Genomic DNA, 17,920 nt, shown 5'->3' on the forward strand with positions numbered 1-17,920 from the left:
AAAAATGCATCATGGTGAGGGAGGGGTCAGGGTGATGAGCTGAAAAGCAAGGAGACTAACAAGAAAGTTTTGATATTAATGCCAGTGAAAAGTATGGTGGTACAGACCAGGGTGGGAATGAGGAAGGACAGGTGAAACTGGCCAGCTTCTGACAAAAGAATATTATCTGGATTCAACTAAATTAATTTCTAAGGTGTGTATTTATGAATGCCTACTGAAGACAGGTACCTAGAATAAGTCAGAAGAACTTGTGCTTCTAAAATTTTACTTTTCAAATATATGGTATCCACACTCTCCAGTATCTATATCCACTGCTACTGCATTATTCCAGGAACTAAATGATAGTTTTTTATGACTTGTTAGTACTTTTAAATGAATTTTATTTCTTTTGTTATGCTATATTTAATTAACAGAACATTTCCATGACAAGTTTGTTTTGAGACACTTCTGCATTATGGTATCTGAGACAATTACTTATCCTTCCACTCTTTTGGGGTAACTCTGCCAACAGGAGACAGGTTCCATTCTACCCCCATCTGTGTGATATAAATCACATATCCAAGAAAACAGAAAGTGGATCCACTAATTAGCATCATATTGCCATATTTGTCATGAAAATCCGATGAGGGCTTCTGGTGGCCCTGTCTTGCCACAACTTGTCGAATGCTTTGAGTCTTGAGACGGTTTAGTGCGTATCGGGCCAAGGGAAACATCCCGATGTGTGAAACGATTACTTCTGATTGCAGCAGTGGATCTATTTCCAGAGATCTGGAAGACAAAACATAACATGGCAATGACATTTGATCTATATTCAGTTCCTCCTTCATTTCAATGCTTCATCTGGGCCCCTAGATCCCATAAACAGCCGTCAAGGACTGTGAAGGTTCCAAATTTCCAGTGCAGCCCTCTACCTTTTTCCAATTAATTTTTTGAGACAAAGGTTTCTCACTGCATCTTCTCATGGGTTCAGGATCTCCCGACTGTACGTACACGGCCACATACGGTATTTCCGTAACTGCTAGGGATCTGAACTCAGGTCCTCATGGTCATGCAGTGAACATTCTACCCAATAAGCTGTCTCTCCAAACACAAGAATGTGACTTTCATGTCATGATGTCTAGATTCTAATTTCAGCGAAGCGGCTAGATGACTGCATAAATTTGAGCAGTTACTAAAAATCCCTGTGCTTCATCATCAGTGTCAAGCTGAGATAACAATATTGTGAAGACTGCATATAATATAACCCAAAGAACAACAAAGTAGACAGTGTTAGATTTTTTTCTTACTCATCAAAAAGGTGCAAAGGTGTCTTCTCCACAGGCAGAGTCCAGACTTATCAACATGTCCAAGACAGCTACACAGGATCATTCCCCACACATCACACTAGTTGAATATCCTATCTAAAATCTACTATACATTCTAGGTTTCCATCAGAATTACAGACAATCACAGCATCATCTCTTCCTCCTGTTCTTTTGTTTTTTCCTCTTTGGCCATTAGGAAAGAGCAGAATCAGAGTAACTTATGATAACTAGGTCTTTGTCTCATCCCTTCTGCTTTATAACAAACAGACTTCATTATTCCCCACATTGAGAAGCTGCAACCCACAAACTTTGCCTCCATGACACTGGTTGCGCATATTATATTATATATCATCCTTTAGTTATTCCTATATCTATGAAGCTCTTTCATCTACCTTGAGTTTTCTTATAATTAAGTTGGCTTCTGGGGTTAAGAATTTCCATTTAGAAATTCCTCTTCAGTGACATCCTATAAAAATAATGCTGTAATATTTGAATATAAGACATCCTTCATGGTCTCATATACTTGATCCCATGATCCCTAGTCTATTGGAACAGTTTGGAAAGTTGTGGAACCTTTAAGAGGTGGAGCCTAGCTGGAAAAACTAAATTTTTAGAGTATAGACTTTGAAATTTATAGCAAGATTTGGCTTTCTAGCTCATGTTCTTGTCTTATCTTCCTGTGTCATCTGTGTCCTAATCTACCAGGAATTAGCTTGTTCTCCATATCTATAGCCAGAATGCAATCCTGCCACCAAGCCTTCCTCAGGATGATGGAGCATATCCCCTAAACTGTAGTCCAGGATACATTCTTGTTTCTGTTAGATACTCTGCTACAGTAATAGGAAATGTAAGTAACACACCCTGAATCTTTTCACTCTTCCTGCCTGCTGGTATGAGTAGTATCTACCTATTATCTACTTTGATTTATGAAGCACATGTGAAAACTAAGAACCTACTAATTAAAAGCATTTTCCACATTGCTAAATTCCACTTGGCAATCCTATAATGAATTTTGTGCACCTTTAGTCCATTATCCAAAGAACTAAAACTATCGGTTCTAACAGCCATATAGAAGTATACAACACAAAATTTGATAGTATTCAAAAGTAAAGGAAATGCTTCTCACAGCATACATCTGGGGAAAACTGACCACAAAAAGATGGATTTCTCTTTCTCTAGTAATAAAAACAAAGTAAAAGTCCTCCTACCTTTGCAGCAATAAAATAAATACGTTCTAAATAAATTTATCTAAACAAAATACAGTGTTCTATTGAAGATAAAACAGAAAGATTGTGAAATCTACTTTATACAGTAATGATTAAGTTAAGCCCAGGGAAAAGAATAGCCACTATGGGACTACATTCTAATTCTAAGAGGAAAATATATAGACTTGAAATTTCACTGGTAACAATAGTAACTTAACGTCACTAAAGGCCATAAAAGTAAGTCAAGCACTAATGAAGAAAGAAAATTAACACGTATGTAAGCCAGACATTATGCTAAGATTCTTCACTTCTATAAATACAGAGAGGAAGGGTGGTCTGTTTTTTTTACATAAAATCAAGAAACAGGACAGGATATGAACACAAGTCCTCTCTCTGCTTTTAACTCCAAGGAGCTTCTTAAAGTACATTCAACACTAAAGACTGAAAAAAACCTAAACAAACAAATAAAACCAACCAAGCAAACCTGTGTGGGTTAAGGTTACCAGAGATAATCTTTTAATTGAAAATGATTTTCTGTATTCTACTGTTTTCACCTAGTGACTTGTGAGTGTATCTCTATACTCAGAGCAAGCAGCACTACACCTGCTCAAAAAGCTTCTGGGGCACAGAAAGTAAGCCTAAACGCGGTTAAGGAAGTAAGTGGGCAAGAGAGCAAGCAGCAGAGGGTGCTGTTACTTCAGACAAGAGTGCCATCTGGAGTGGGGGTGGGGGTCTGTGAATGGTTCTAGATGAGATGACACTTTGATTCAATCTTTAATAACTATTAAGGAATCAAAAACGGACAAACAAAAACCTAGGGAGAAACGTGTATCTGAAGCAGCAAAAGTACAAGCTCAGGGTCTAGCATAACAGGCAGACAAGTCAATGGGGTGACTTCAGTAGCTGTCACAGAATCAGTTTAGCCCAGAAGATGACTGCAGTGAAAATCTCTCGTGTCTCCTACGGAATTTGCACTTGACATTCTATTGCTGAGAAAAGTTTTAGGTTCATAGACCTTGATACTGAGGACTTTTCATTCTGCATTTGAACTTTTGTGATAATATAAACTATGAGATCTCTAGACATTGTTGTTTCTTTGTTCATATTTTAGTTGTACTCGTATATAAAATTACATGTTCTGGGTTGATGAAAAAAAATGTATTCAGGGGCTTTAGAGATGGTTACATAGGTTAGAATACTTGTTGCTCTTCCAGCAGAACCAATTTGATTCCCAGCACCCACAGGGTGGCTGACAATTGTCTGTTAACTTCAATTTCATGCCATCTGTCACCCTCTTTTGGCCTCAGCAGGCACTGCATGCATGTGATGCACAGACAAATATGTATGAGAACTAATCACCTGCACACATAAAACTAAATACATCTTTAAAGAAGAATGCATGTAGATTTTATGTTTTTAAGATGTGCTCATATATATAAAAGGCAAAATAGCCCACTCTCTTGGTTCCCTCAGACAAACAACCCCCGACCCCTGCCCCAAAACAGGCCATGCCTGCCAGAAGATCATGTAGGCCAGTTGCCCAGGTGTATGTTCCACTCTCTATTTTCCAACAGACCAAATCTCAGTTGTCCCTTAAAGCAGACTATGGATGGTCCAGCCCCACAATAGCCTGCTCCCAGGGTGTGGGAAGAATCTATGACCAGCTGATAATTGAATTTTTGATAATATTAAATGAATCTAAGTACACAAAACTCTTGCTCCATACACTTTATTCTTCTGAGTCAGTTCTCTCGTTCTCTCTCTCTCTCTCTCTCTCTCTCTCTCTCTCTCTCTCTCTCTCTCTCCATTGCTTCTTTTCCGCCCTCATGCTTAGCTCCTCTGTCTCCTCTTTTCCTGTCCTCTCATAGCCCTAAGCTTTTATGTTTTCGATCTCATCTTTGTCCTCTGTTCCTTCATCTCCCATCTTTCCTTCCTCTTCTACTTGCCTGACCTGATTTGAATCCACCTACAATCTGCAAAACCTTTCCTTGCCCCTTACTCCTCTGCCCCAGGCACTCTGCTCTACCATCTACAGAAACTCTGGCTTGTTGTCTTCTGTCCAGCCACACAACTCTGCCCAGACCAAGAATCCTTCCCCAGCCTTCACTGCACCTGGTTATGCAAAAAACTCTTTTGTTCTGAGTCAATTACTCTGGAATGCTGTTTGGCCTGTCTGGGGAAGGAAGGTCTAAGCTTCATTTGCAGAAGAAACAAAGCTATGCATCTACAATCTGAATTTATTCAAAGCTATGCATCTACAATCTGAATTTATTCAGTTTTCCCCCAAACTTTCTAGCTTCTAAGAGTCTCTGGAATCTGTTTTAAAATGGGCATTCCTGTCCCGTATGAAATGTAAGAGAGAAGCTGGGGAACTGCTTAGGACTCTGCATTTCTGAGGTAAGTTCCGTAAGCATGTACCATTAGACATGCTTATGGAACACAAAGTAACATCAGCTCTAGAGTGCATCCAGCTCTAGATGCTCTTGGACTTTGCAAGGAGAGAATCATTTTAAGAAGAGTGCTGCAGTAACTGAGCCCAGCATTGTGGTGAACTAATCTGAGTGCTCTACAAGTTATACACACAGCCTGGTATGAAGTTAGCCAACAGAAACAGTTGGCAGCATTTAAAGTCATTAAGAGTACTACCAATGCTGATGTTCTGCTGTATAATAGGTGCCGTATTTTTAAAGCTGAACTCTTGGACAACATTATTCAACTGTAGCGCCTTCGTTTCCACCTGCTTTTATTTCTAGTGTTCTTTTTCACAGCTTCAGAATATCAATGCAAAATAAGAAACAATAAAAAGGCAATCTTCTTGAAATGAAAATACACATGACCTGTGGTGTCTTTAGTTCGTTTATATATGTCAGAGGATGCAAGGAAGGATTAAGTGTACACTGTGCAAAGTGTCTCCCATCATTACTACTTAAGCTTTCAGGCTTTTCATAACAAGAAATACGAGAACCCTGCAAAAAGGAAAAGTACTGGTGAAAATGTTGAAAAATGGCTATATTTTACAAGTAATGGCATCCTATCCTGACTCACTGAATTGATGCATTTGCTTAAGGTTAAATTTTATGTCACTTTATTAAGTCTAAAATGTTACATAAATGAATGCTACCTGAATAAAGAGAAAGGCAGATTATCACACTGAATTGATATTCCAGGAAGAAAGGACAACAGCCAGCACAAAGAACTTCTGATTTGATGTTCTCTGAGGCAAACGTTGCCTGATGGTGATGGTTGTTAAGATATGCCAACTCCTGCATGTTTTCTCTCCCACCACCCCCTTCTTTTATTTTATATTGAATGTCAATCAGGTCTAGCATTTCCTCAAAGAGGATATTGTTTGTTTGATACCATGTTCTAAGGATTCTAAATGTGTGATCCTGTTGTTAAGTAATTGAAGCCACTCACAGAACATACAATTTCCAGTAAGAAACAGCAAGGGTATGAATATACAGTCTATCAACAAAGGTCTCAAATGTGCTAGTCCCTTGGTACAGCCAGCCATCTTGTTTCTTCATCCAGTCCTCAGCATTGCACAGCAAGGCCAGAGTTCTCTTGCACACATGTGAAAATTACAATCATCTCAGGATCCACTTCTTGCCGAGGAAACTCTCAGAATTTAAGTAACTAGATGGAACGCAGTGGTAATTACACTAACTTTTAACTACATTCTAGTTACTGGGTAATTACACTAACTTTTAACTACATTCTAGTTACTGAAATGAATAATCAAACTCTAGTTTTACTAATTTGACACTGATTAGGATCAGAAAGTATCCTTTTTTTCAGTACTTTTCCATAGCATATACCTATTTCACTTTTCTGTTAGATATGGGTAAGAGCTACTTGAAAATAGGACTACAGGGTCATCTACATTTGGGAAATATAAAGGCACCAGACAGTTTGAAAGACTTCTATGGTACTTAATGTACTGCAATGATTCCTTAACAAGGATGGCATGTGGCACTTTCTAAACTTAGCTGAGGATACCATGCTTTTTCTGCCTGGAGTATATCTATATTAAGATTTTTCTAGAATAGCTCAGGGGAACACCAAAAGATGGCTCTACATTCCCAATCCTATTACATCACTGTATCCTTTCCTATGGCTTAATAGTCCCAGAAGGTATTTCATGAACCACATAGTTTAACACTTGACTCAAGGGGTATAGGCGGCATGGTAAATCAACTCTCTTAACATACATAGAAGATAATATGTGTAGTATTCATTATATGATTGAGATTCATAAAGTTTCAGTACTTGTACAGATGTTTTTCTTGTCTCCATATCCACTTTAAAAAAATAAGTATCTTGTGAATGAACTGAAAACATGACACTGAAAAGGCCAGTGGAATTATATTAATAACCTCTTTGAAATGAAATTTAGAATTTCAACATTTATATCAGTGATATACTTAGTTAAAAGTGAGCATTAAAACATTTAACTATTAGAAAACAACAGCATTTTAATTTTAAAAGAGCACCTACTAGTCCACATTTTAAATTATAATTATTTTAATTGCTAACTAGAACTCAGGGCAGTAAGGGTGCAATCTAAATATCAATTTTAATGAAATGTTAAATTCAGATTATGACTACTGTTTTCTAAAATTTCCAGAATTTTTTCAGCTTACAGTATCTTTGCTCTCCCAAATTTGCTTCAGATTTCCCTGTAAATTATATCTCTTCGTGTAAGACTCGTGTTGCTGACATCACCTGACCAACTGCGAGGGCATTTGTAGAGAAATTTCCCTTGACAAAATGAGCACGTCACAAGCCCGAGGCAGCAGTGAACAGAGCTATGCAGGGCCTTCACCAGGCCAGTCCTGTCCTTTACTGGAATTCCTGAGGCAGCAGTGAACAGAGCTATGCAGGGCCTTTACCAGGCCAGTCCTGTCCTTTACTGGAATTCCCCTCCCTCTTTCCACTCTCCTAACGTTCAGTGAACTTCTTGAAAACTCTTAACAGATGCAAGCAATTGACCTTTTCCTTCTTCAACTTTGGATTCATTATTTGAGAACAAGGAAGATTAGCCAGAGGGTCCAACTTGGTTAACTGATTTCCCCCAGCAGACACTTCAGGAGGAACAGTTCAACAGGATGAATTCTTGTGGTAGGATGTTCACTTTTGTGAACTGAGATGTCTAAGTTTATATTTTAAGTTCCTGAGGGAGAGATGCTGAAGGAGAGAGCAAACCTTTAAGAGTCTAGAAGTATGAAACAAAAATACAGAACACAGACTCTTATTTTAAAATAAAAATTCGTAAGAGAACTCTAGTTTGAGAATGATTTCTAGGCTTTGGGGTTCCCTTTCATTAATCCAACAGATGTCAGAATTTCATTGGCCCAAAGGGTATTAGATTTACATTGTTTTTTATTAAAACAAGTAAGTCTGCTATGTAAATAGGTCATAATTTTATCATAATCAAAAGGTGATATAGCTTAAACCACTTGATCCTGATAGAGTATTTGGCTTCTTGCATACAAAATCTATTTTGGTATGTTCAGGTCATTCAAACTGTCAGATTTGAAAAAAATCTAGAGATTACTTTAAATTGCCTTTTGCCATATTTGTCTTTGGGGGGTGTTACTGACTAATCATAGCTTGATGAAATAAATAATCATTGAGAAACAAAGTAGATAAAGGAGGCTGGATTTTATACAGACATATTCCTTTTTTCTTTCCTTTTTTTTTTGTGTGTGTGTCTGTTTTTAGATATGGTGTGTGTGTCTGTCTGTCTTTCTGTTTTTAGATATGGTGTGTGTGTGTGTGTGTGTGTGTGTGTGTGTCTGTCTGTCTGTCTGTCTGTATGTATGTCTGTCTGTCTGTCTGTCTGTCTGTTTTTAGATATGGTCTCACTGTATAGCCTAACCTAGCTTCAAAGTCATGATACTCCCATTTGTGCCACCATGCTTGGCTCAGGTCTGACATTTTCACTAACAAGAGAATCAGAGAGCTTAACTTACATACCTAAGAACAAAGAGGTACAAATATGTAAGTAGAGAACAAGTGAGGCACATTAACACTCTGACCAGCTCTCAAGCAACAACACAACACTGAATGGAAGATGGGAGAATTCTTTTTTTTAAATGGAATTTTTTTATTCATTTTACATATCAATCACAGATATCCCTCTCCTCCTTCTTCCTGCCTTCCCCCCAAACAACCCCCCAATCCCTCCTCCAACAAGGCAAGGTCTCCCATGGGGAGTTCGCAGAGCCTGGTACATTTGGTAGAGGCAGACAATTGTGTAGCTTGAACTGCTTAAAGGCCCCACTGGCAGTAGGATCAGGATCTATCCCTGGTGCATGACCTGGCGTTTTGGGAGAATTCTTAAGAATTAAGGACGTTAATCTCCAACACAGGTAAAATGGATACCGAATGCCATCCCCCATATAAACAACTATGTACATAATATATCAATAGGTACTTTGAGAGGAAGTATAAAACCTCTTTAGGTAACAAGGACCAATGAACTATTCTTCCATCTATAATATTCCATTTCTAAAGTTTCAAGTAAATATCTTTCATCATTCAAGAGAGAGAAACATGTTAGGGGTAATGGTAATTATGTGGGAATGAATACATGCTCACCTCTTTTGTACATTTAAATTTTTGATGTGTGTATGCATGTGTAAGAGTTTGCATGTAGTTTATGAGCATGTATGTGTGTGCAGGTGCACATATATAACATGGGACACCTAAGGATAATGCCTGGTGTTGGTTCTATTGCTTTCTACTTTATTCCCTTGAGATAGGGTCCCTCATTGAATCTGGAGCTAGGCTGGTGGGCAGCAAGCTTTAACAATCTCCTGTGTCCATCTCCTATAAGATGGAGTTACAGGTATGTCCCTGAATGATATCTGGCTTTTATTGTGAGTCTTGGGGATTTGAACTAGGGTCATCATGCTTCCTAGCATGTGTTTTTTACCTGTTAAGCCATATCCCTAGTCCCTAACCCCACACCTTTCCTGCAACTGCATGATTCTAGAACTAAAAGTTTCTCTTCAATGCTTCACTATGAAAATATTAGAAACCCCTAGCTAACTAGCATTGTGATTATGTAGTTGCTTAAACATACAAATGTGCCCCTGCCACATAATAGAGCCTACTAAATAAATGCCAGTGTCAAGAAAACTGAGAAAAAAAAATTACTCTTTCCAGGAATCCTCAATAAGAAGAAGAGATGGACAGGTAACCATAAAGTATCTGAATATGGTTAGGATGTTAGATCATCAAAAATAAGAAGCCTCACACCAGCCCAGAGATCCCAGGAAAAAGGAACTTTTGCCTAAACTACATTCTAGAACAGATTCAGTCAGACTAAAATAAAAATGGAAAATAGAAGCTTGTTATTCAAGGCTTTTTCACAATTATCAAGGGTAAAACTTGGCTTTCAAATACTTTCTCTTTAAAAAATGACCTTCAAATTTCATCATATATAAACTGGGATCATCTCCTTTACTGGCACATTCATAGCAAGAGCACATGTAATAAAACTACACAAGCACCAAAGTGAAGTACAAATTCCGTAGCTTTTTGTCAATTATATAATAATACATTTACTTTTTTGCATTTATTATTATGTATACGTATGTAGGAAGGTATGTACAGGACACACAGCATATGTGTAGAGGTCTGAGTACAACTTGTAACAGTCAGTTCTCTCCTACCTTTCAGTAGGCCTTGGGCGATCAAACTCAGACCATTAGGATCGAAGGCAAAAAATTTTACTCACTGAACCATCTAGCCAGCCCTACAACTTGTCCTTGATTGGAGGTAAGTGCTTTCTTCCTCTTTCCTGTTCTCCATTCCAATCTTTCCAGATGTAACCCTAGTTCTGCTGCAGCCTGCCTGTCTGAACCCCTCCTCCCTGCCCACCTTCATTCCCTTAGGACTGAGTCTCTTGGAATTGAGAGGCAGAGGGTTAACCAAGGAATAAATAATACAGAACAGTTAGCTATGGGGGCAGGGGGAAGAAACCATACCACCACAACAAAAGATAACAAGAATTCAGCTCTCATCAAAACCTCCAAATATTAATGGTCTAAATTCCCCCATTAAAAGGACAGGGTCTAAAAAAACAGAAAACAAGATCCATCTTTCTGAAGCTTCTAAGAAATATACCTTACTACCATCAAATATCATTTTAGAGGAAAAGATATTCTAAGCAAATACAACCAAGAAGTAAGCAAACGTAGCTATTATAACACTCAACAGAACACAGATCAAATCAAAACTAATCAGAAGAGAAGATATTGGTGAAATTATTAAGGCCACTCCATGTAGTTAAAAGGGAGGTTTATTTTGTGGGGTAACTTACAAGTGACGGGATAGGCTACAGGATCTGTGAAAGGTGCAGTCCGGTGGTGTTCTCTGGAGAACTCTGCTCAGTCTCCCTTCAGCATCCAGGGTCCGGGAACCAAGAGAGCCCATGCATCCGGATCTCAGGTCTTCAGCATCCTCTCTCAGCCCCGCCTTGTAGGCGTGACCATTACCGAAGCCTCAATGGGGGTTGAAACTTCCAGGTCAAAGCTGGAATGGCTACCCACTACATCTCCCCCTTTTGTCTAAATAAGAAGGTTCTAACCTAATACAAGACTATAAACAAAGGAATGGTTATCAAATATTGTCCAGGAGTAATGAGGGATAATGACCTAGATAAGATGGAACTACAATCAATGCGAACAATATCAAGCAAGAAACACATACTAAAATCCAGAGAAGTCTAGTGCGTGGTTAAATGGCATGTTGCAAAGATCATTCCAAAAGGTATCCTATCCTAAAGAACCTGAATCTAATACTTAATATGTTCTATCTAAGATATTATATATATATATATATATATATATATATATATATATATATATATATATATATATATACTAAGCTGTTACTATAACTGCTAGTCTTCAATCCCATCAAAGACCTGAGAAGAAATACAAAATGGAGCTAAAAACAAATGGCACCCAAAGGGTTGGCAAGAGTTTCCACCTAAAACCTAAGAAAAAAGATTCTAAAATGAAGCTAAAAACAACTTCCTAGTTGTCTCTCTCAAGTTAGTGGTAGCCTGCAGGTTTGAGCTACTCTACGGTGGGTTTGTGGCGAGCCTGTGGGCTTGACCTACACTATGTTACACAGAGGTGTCTCCAAACTGCGCACTATGCTGTGTGTTGGATATAGTTTTTGCTAGTTAAAAAAAAAAAAAAAAAAAAAAAAAAGAGGTTTCTGGGCTACACGCTGCTATGATAGAAGCATAGACCCAGTGTTTCTGAGAATTGATATCTCCCAGAGCTGGTGGAAAACATACCACCGCCATGCTGGGAAGCTGAGGTGGGTGGAGCCAGTAGCCAGAGCAGCCTTTTTGGTCTTACAATTGCTGCAGTTTAAAACAATAGATTCACAATAAGACAGATTCAGATGAAACAAGACTTTAAATGCTTCACAATGTGTGTAAAATATACGTAGGCTTGAAGGAGACAAAAAAATATATACAGTTATATAAACAAATAGATAATTTTTAAAAATAAAGTATTTAAAGAGACAGTAAAATTAATATAAAAAATAAGCCACATAAAAATGGATAACACACAGAGACTCTGGATTATGTTCTCTTTAATATTCTTAACTGCAGAAAGACATTTGATTGTAAAAGCTTTTGAGTTAAGTCAATATGTATATTTTAAAGGTACCTTGACTTCAAAATTTGGATGTAAGGATATATTGCTTTGGAAAGGAGGCTCTGTTTTTGTTTCCACAGAAAGCCAGAGGCTATGGATTTGTTCCAGATTAAGATACATCAAGTTTGACCAGCCAAGACCTCCTGAAAGGTCTCCGATGACACCATGGCCCAGATGATCCAACATTTATAATGATTTCAAGGCAACTGACTCAGACGACACACCCTCAAGGACTATTCCATAATTCTAAAATTTTCTTTGTGTCCCCATAAGATACAGCGCCCCCCTCCAGCAGGAAGTAGTAAAAGAAGCTACGCCCAAATTCCCAAATATACCAAGCTGGCTTTGGAGATGGAATTGTCTCACTCCTTCTCCAAACCCAGGCATATTGCTAAAAAAGAAAAGGTTAAGAGATTCTTGTGTCCCAAATCAGAAGAGCCCTCTGGTGTGGGACAGAGAAAAACCAATATTTTTATTTAAATCAGGTTGACTATAAATACAATATCTTTCTAAATAAAAGGGGATAGTTTAGATATGATAGGATGAAAGGATAGATTAATGAACCTACTTTTAAAGAGCAACAACTTGTTTGAAACGTTTTACATTGGTATAGATTTTAGTTTATTGATACAAGTTTAAAGTTAATTTTGTTATAATATATATATATATATATATATATTTCTACTCTTGTTTGAGGTATTATGTTTATGTAACTCATTTAGATGGTAATGGATAATTAAGAAATACAGATCAATTAGTCTTCTATAATAGTCAAACTTAACCAGTCATGTTAAGTTTTCTAGGTATACATAGATATATTTCAGATAGACAGGTAATCCTCAAACAAACAAAGACCTACAGAATATGGCATTTAAAATATTTTTAAAAATTTAGACTTTCTGGACAGTGAGATATGTCTGCTCCTGGAAGCACCAATTTACTTAAGAGAGGAGGACGTGCACTGAAGACACTCTGTATGGAGTTTATCTTCACCTTGGCAAAAATAGCCATTTGGGCAAGAAACTGTTCTGGGCAAGAAACCGTTCTTGCCTGGACTGCTTGAAAAAATGTATCGACTGGACATGCAGGACCCTTAGGAAGGTGACCACTGAACTTTGCTTGGTGAAATTGTCCTTTAGGTTCCTGCTTCACAGAGGAAACTGACAGACATTCTACAGGACACAGAGAAATGATTAAGAGACTCCAAGCCTATGGGCTGAAGACAGGTGCCCCAACTTTACAAAGGAACATTAGGTGACTGTCCAGGCTGCTAGCTGTCTCTGTCTACCCCACAAGACTTCCCAAAAGTTGCTTGTATCCTTTTCCCATTTCTCAGGTAATAGTATATCCTTCTGAGGTCTTTGATGTAGTTGAAGACTAGAGATAGTTATAATTTTCCTTAGTTATAATAAAAGATAAGTTAGATATAAAACCTTAGACTCACCAATATAAGATAGATAGGATATCTTCTTTAATATTGTAACTGTAATTCTTGCTTGATAATTGTTTTGTTATATGTAATTTTACTATGTTAAAGTTAAAACCTTTCTTTTTGAAAAAAAAAGGGGGGGGAAGTGCTTTGGATGATTAATAAAATACTGATTGGCCAGTAGCCAGGCAGGAAGTATAGGAGGGACTAACAGAGAGGAAAACTGAGAGAACAGGAAGGCAGTGGGAGACACTGCCAGCCGCCGCCAGGACAAGGAAGATGTAAGGTACTGGTAAGCAACGAGCCATGTGGCAAAGTATAGATTAATAGAAATGGGTTAATTTAAGATAGAAAAACTAAATAACAAGAAGCCTGCTGCAGCCATACAGTTTGTAAGCAATATAAGTCTCTGTGTGTTTACTCGGTTGGGTCTAAGCAGCTGCAGAACTGGTGGAAGAGAGAGATTTGTCCTGACTGTGGGCCAGGCAGAAGCAGAAAAACTCTAGCTACAAGAACACACTACATACTCATTAAAGGAAAAATCCATCAAGAGGATATTACAATTCTCAATATTTATGCACTAAAAACAAGGACATCCAAGTTCATACACTGCTACAGATAAAAATCACATATCAACTGTAACACAGTCATACTGGATGACTTCAAGACCTCACTCTCTCCAGCAGACAGGTCATCCAGACAAAAGTAAACAGAAAATTCTGGAGTTAAATGGAGTCATAAATCAAATGGACTACAGACATCTACAAAGCATGCCACCTAAAGACTAGAGAATATACTTTTCTTCTTAGTAGCTTCCACCAAAAGCTGAAAATTGATCTATTAGCTATATAATTCTTGTATAGATTCTCAAAGGACTCTATATCTTACTATAGAGAAACTTAATCACCAATGCTCATTGCTGCTCTACTCAAAATAGCAAGAAACTGGGAAAGGTCTAGATGTCCTCATGAATAAATAATGAAAATGTCACAAATTTATACAATGGAATGTTATTCAGCTGTTAATAATTATCTTTAGTAAGGTAACCCACACATAAAAAAGACAAATATATGCATGTTTTATTTTATAGGTAAATGTTAGCTTTTATAGTTTAGACATTTGTGTTTCAATCTGAACAAAGAAGTTAGGTGGTTAGTAAGGTAGTAGGTAAGAGGAAGGAATCTTCCAAGAAAAAAGGAATAGAATATAGTGTCATAAAGACATAAAAGTAAATGACAATAGCAGGATTAAATGGGGAGGGGGACTGGGAGGCCAGGGTAAAAGGGAATGCAGGGAGGGAAAACTAATCCTAAGGATTTTTGTAAAGCTGAATGGAAATCTACTACTGTAGGAACGCCCTAAAATATATACATATATGTAAAGTATTTAAATGGCGTCAGCATATACTGGGAAAGATAATGCTCCAACTAGACATCTTTTTTGGCCAAGTAAAACTTCTACCAGGAATGGGCTACAATTTCTTTGATTGTCGCCACAGGGCATCTATGCAACCCCCCTAAACATTAAGAGATTGTCAAGGCTATTGGTTATTTGCCATAATCTGATGGTAAAGCCCTATCGTTGATCACACAATTTACTTATGCCTTGAGACATTAAGAAATTAGGCAGGTACCCAACTAGAAGTTTCACTCCTACTGACTAGTATTCAGAGTGCTGGAAGGTACTTTGTATGGCACCAGGGGAGAAAAAAAATACACAATAAATATAGTGTCACCAAGCTACAAACTCTGCAACCTTCGAAAGAAAAGAAGTATGCTTGCAAGATATCCTGGTGCAATAGTGGCACAAATATTATAGGAGTAACCAACTGTTTTCTGATTGGATTTAAGGCCCATTCCATGAGATGCTAATCTAAACCTGACACTGCTAAAGTGGCCAAGTACCAAAGAATAGAAAGGTCATGAGCCTAGGGAAAACCTTACTATTATTATTCTGCTAAAGGAGCATGGAAATAAAATGACTCCTAATGACATACCCTTATAGCCACAGAGCAGAGCTCCATTCAAACTTCATCAGAAAAGCTATTGGTAATTAACAAAAAGACCCACACTGGACAACATACAGAGATTGAGAGACTTTGGAGCATTCAGCCCCAAATGAATTATTTTTATCAAACCTCTCCCCTCAAGGATTGGGGATCTACAATAAAAAGCCAGGTGTGGTGGACCCTAAGGCAACAGTTTCTTCTAGATATAACAAGACTGACTCAGATATGAACTCCCAGAGACTGTGGTAGCATGCACAAGACCTTCATGATTCCAAACCAGATAAAATACTAGCACTGAAAAGAAGAAATAGACACAAAGTTTCAGAAGTAACTGAGGAGCTATTTGCAATTGATACCTGCTGGGAAAGGAAATAATCCGTTTTCTCCAATGGAATGTTACTGGGTATATAAACAACACTCCAGGGCAGTCCTACTCCCACCCTCCAGGAATAGTTGGTCAACACAGGAGACTCCATGAAATGTTTTAGTATGTGTGCGCAGTTTTTGTTTTCATTCATTTTATTGCTTTTTTTTTCTAGTTTGTTTTTATTTTCATTTTTCTTTTGTTTTTCCTGGGGTTTTGTTGTTGTTCTTCTGTTTTTGTTTTTTATGAAACAGAGATCATGAAATTATTTGGGTATGGAGAAGGGGAGGATCTAGAAGTTGAAGGAGGGGAATGAATAAGTTCAAAATATATTGCATAAAATATTTTAAATTGCAAAACTGAAAAAGTTCTAGAATGAACCTCAAATTAAACCTTAATTAGCATTATTGTTTTTAATATTATAAAATTATGGAAGATAAGCTTCAGAGATTTAAGAAGAAATAAAAATTATAAAACTGACTAGACAAAGAATAGTAAGCAGAGTTAAGATCATTTGAATTTAATTGTATTTAGAATTAACATTATCCACAGTGGGGCCATTTGCTTTAGAGTTCATGATGCTGGAGGGCCATTTGTAATTTTATACACCAGAAAAAATACATTTAAAAACCTGGACAATTATTACCAATTAATACATATATCTTAAAAACAGAAACAATACTGAAAAAAATCACTTGAAGCCATGATTCACATATTTGATCAAGATTTGGAATTAAACTAGTTAATTAAAATCTTCTTTAATATGCCTCACAATCACTGCCAAATACTGGTGATAAAAGTTTACAAATAGTAATATTGGCAATACAAAAAATATTGATGGGAGGCATATACCCATATGCTAAGTTGAAGAAACCCTAAATAAAATATTCATTTATTCAACTTTAGGAAATATTTGCAGAACAAAAAAAATACTTAAGTCAAACAGTGATTTTATATAGTTAAAAACATATACAATAAGATACTGTTACAGAATGGTAAAGGGCAAGGTGGAAGAAGCTTGCTCTATGGGCATCTATTTAGCTTTAGACAAGTAGTCAAGGAACTCTGCCCATTTCTTATGTACCACCAAGATTAAACTCAATCATTCTCTATAAAGTGTTAGTGCAAAGAATACTGACATCTCTTGACTACCAAAATGACCACTTTTGATCACATTTTTTTTTTTGCATTTGATTGCAATAATAGTAACTATGCTCCCCTCCTCTGAAAAACCTATTACCTTCTGTGATCCTCTCTGAGTTTTATTCCCATCTCTATGGCAATTTAACGACTCACAATCTTTGCTGAGGGTGTGGCTTGGTTAGTAAAGTACTTTTTATAAGCATGAGGGCCTGAGTCTGGCTCTCTAGCATCCACACTCTGCTGGGGAGGCAGAAAAAGGTGGACTCCTGGAGCTTGTTGGCTAGTTAAGTCTTGCATAATTGATGACACTCCCAGGTTCACTCAGAGCTCAGAGACTTTGTTTCAAAAAATATGTTGAAGTGATTTAAGAAAATAATCACAATAAATGCTGGGCATGCAAAGCACAGTACATACACACACACACACACACACACACACACACACACACACACTTGCATGCACGCATGAGAACATTATTTTCTATTAGCTCTTTAACTATAAAAGCTTATCACAAATCTTGCATGTTTACTTCTGGTTGCATAGAATGGCTTATGCCTATAATCCCAGCACACGGGAGGCTGATTCAGGACTGATCTGAGTTCAAGACCATCTTTGGCTACATGGTGAGTTCAAGGCCATCCTTTGATACTAAGTGAAACCATATTTTAAAAATGGTTTCTTCTATTTAACTTTCTATGCTTCTCTTTTTCTAGATAGTTACAATCATTGTCATAGATGATTACCAAACTGTATCTTCAGATATGAATCTTCAATTCCA

General features: G+C 37.3%; 1 protein-coding gene across 3 annotated transcripts in view; it reads right to left on the minus strand.

Annotated features, from left to right (window-relative positions):
- Positions 1–356: 356 nt before the first annotated feature.
- The window catches only part of LOC131921239 (cytochrome c oxidase subunit 7B, mitochondrial), a 110,392-nt gene continuing 92,828 nt past the window's right edge, over positions 357–17,920 (minus strand). For all 3 annotated transcript variants that reach the window (XM_059275957.1, XM_059275958.1, XM_059275959.1), the window contains one exon: positions 357–768. In XM_059275957.1, coding sequence (XP_059131940.1) covers positions 471–713 — 243 coding nt within the window. In that variant the 5' untranslated portion in view covers positions 714–768 and the 3' untranslated portion in view covers positions 357–470. The remainder of the gene's footprint in view (positions 769–17,920) is intronic.

The sequence above is a fragment of the Peromyscus eremicus genome, chromosome 10, assembly GCF_949786415.1.
Source record: "Peromyscus eremicus chromosome 10, PerEre_H2_v1, whole genome shotgun sequence".
Classification (NCBI taxonomy): Eukaryota; Metazoa; Chordata; class Mammalia; order Rodentia; family Cricetidae; genus Peromyscus; species Peromyscus eremicus.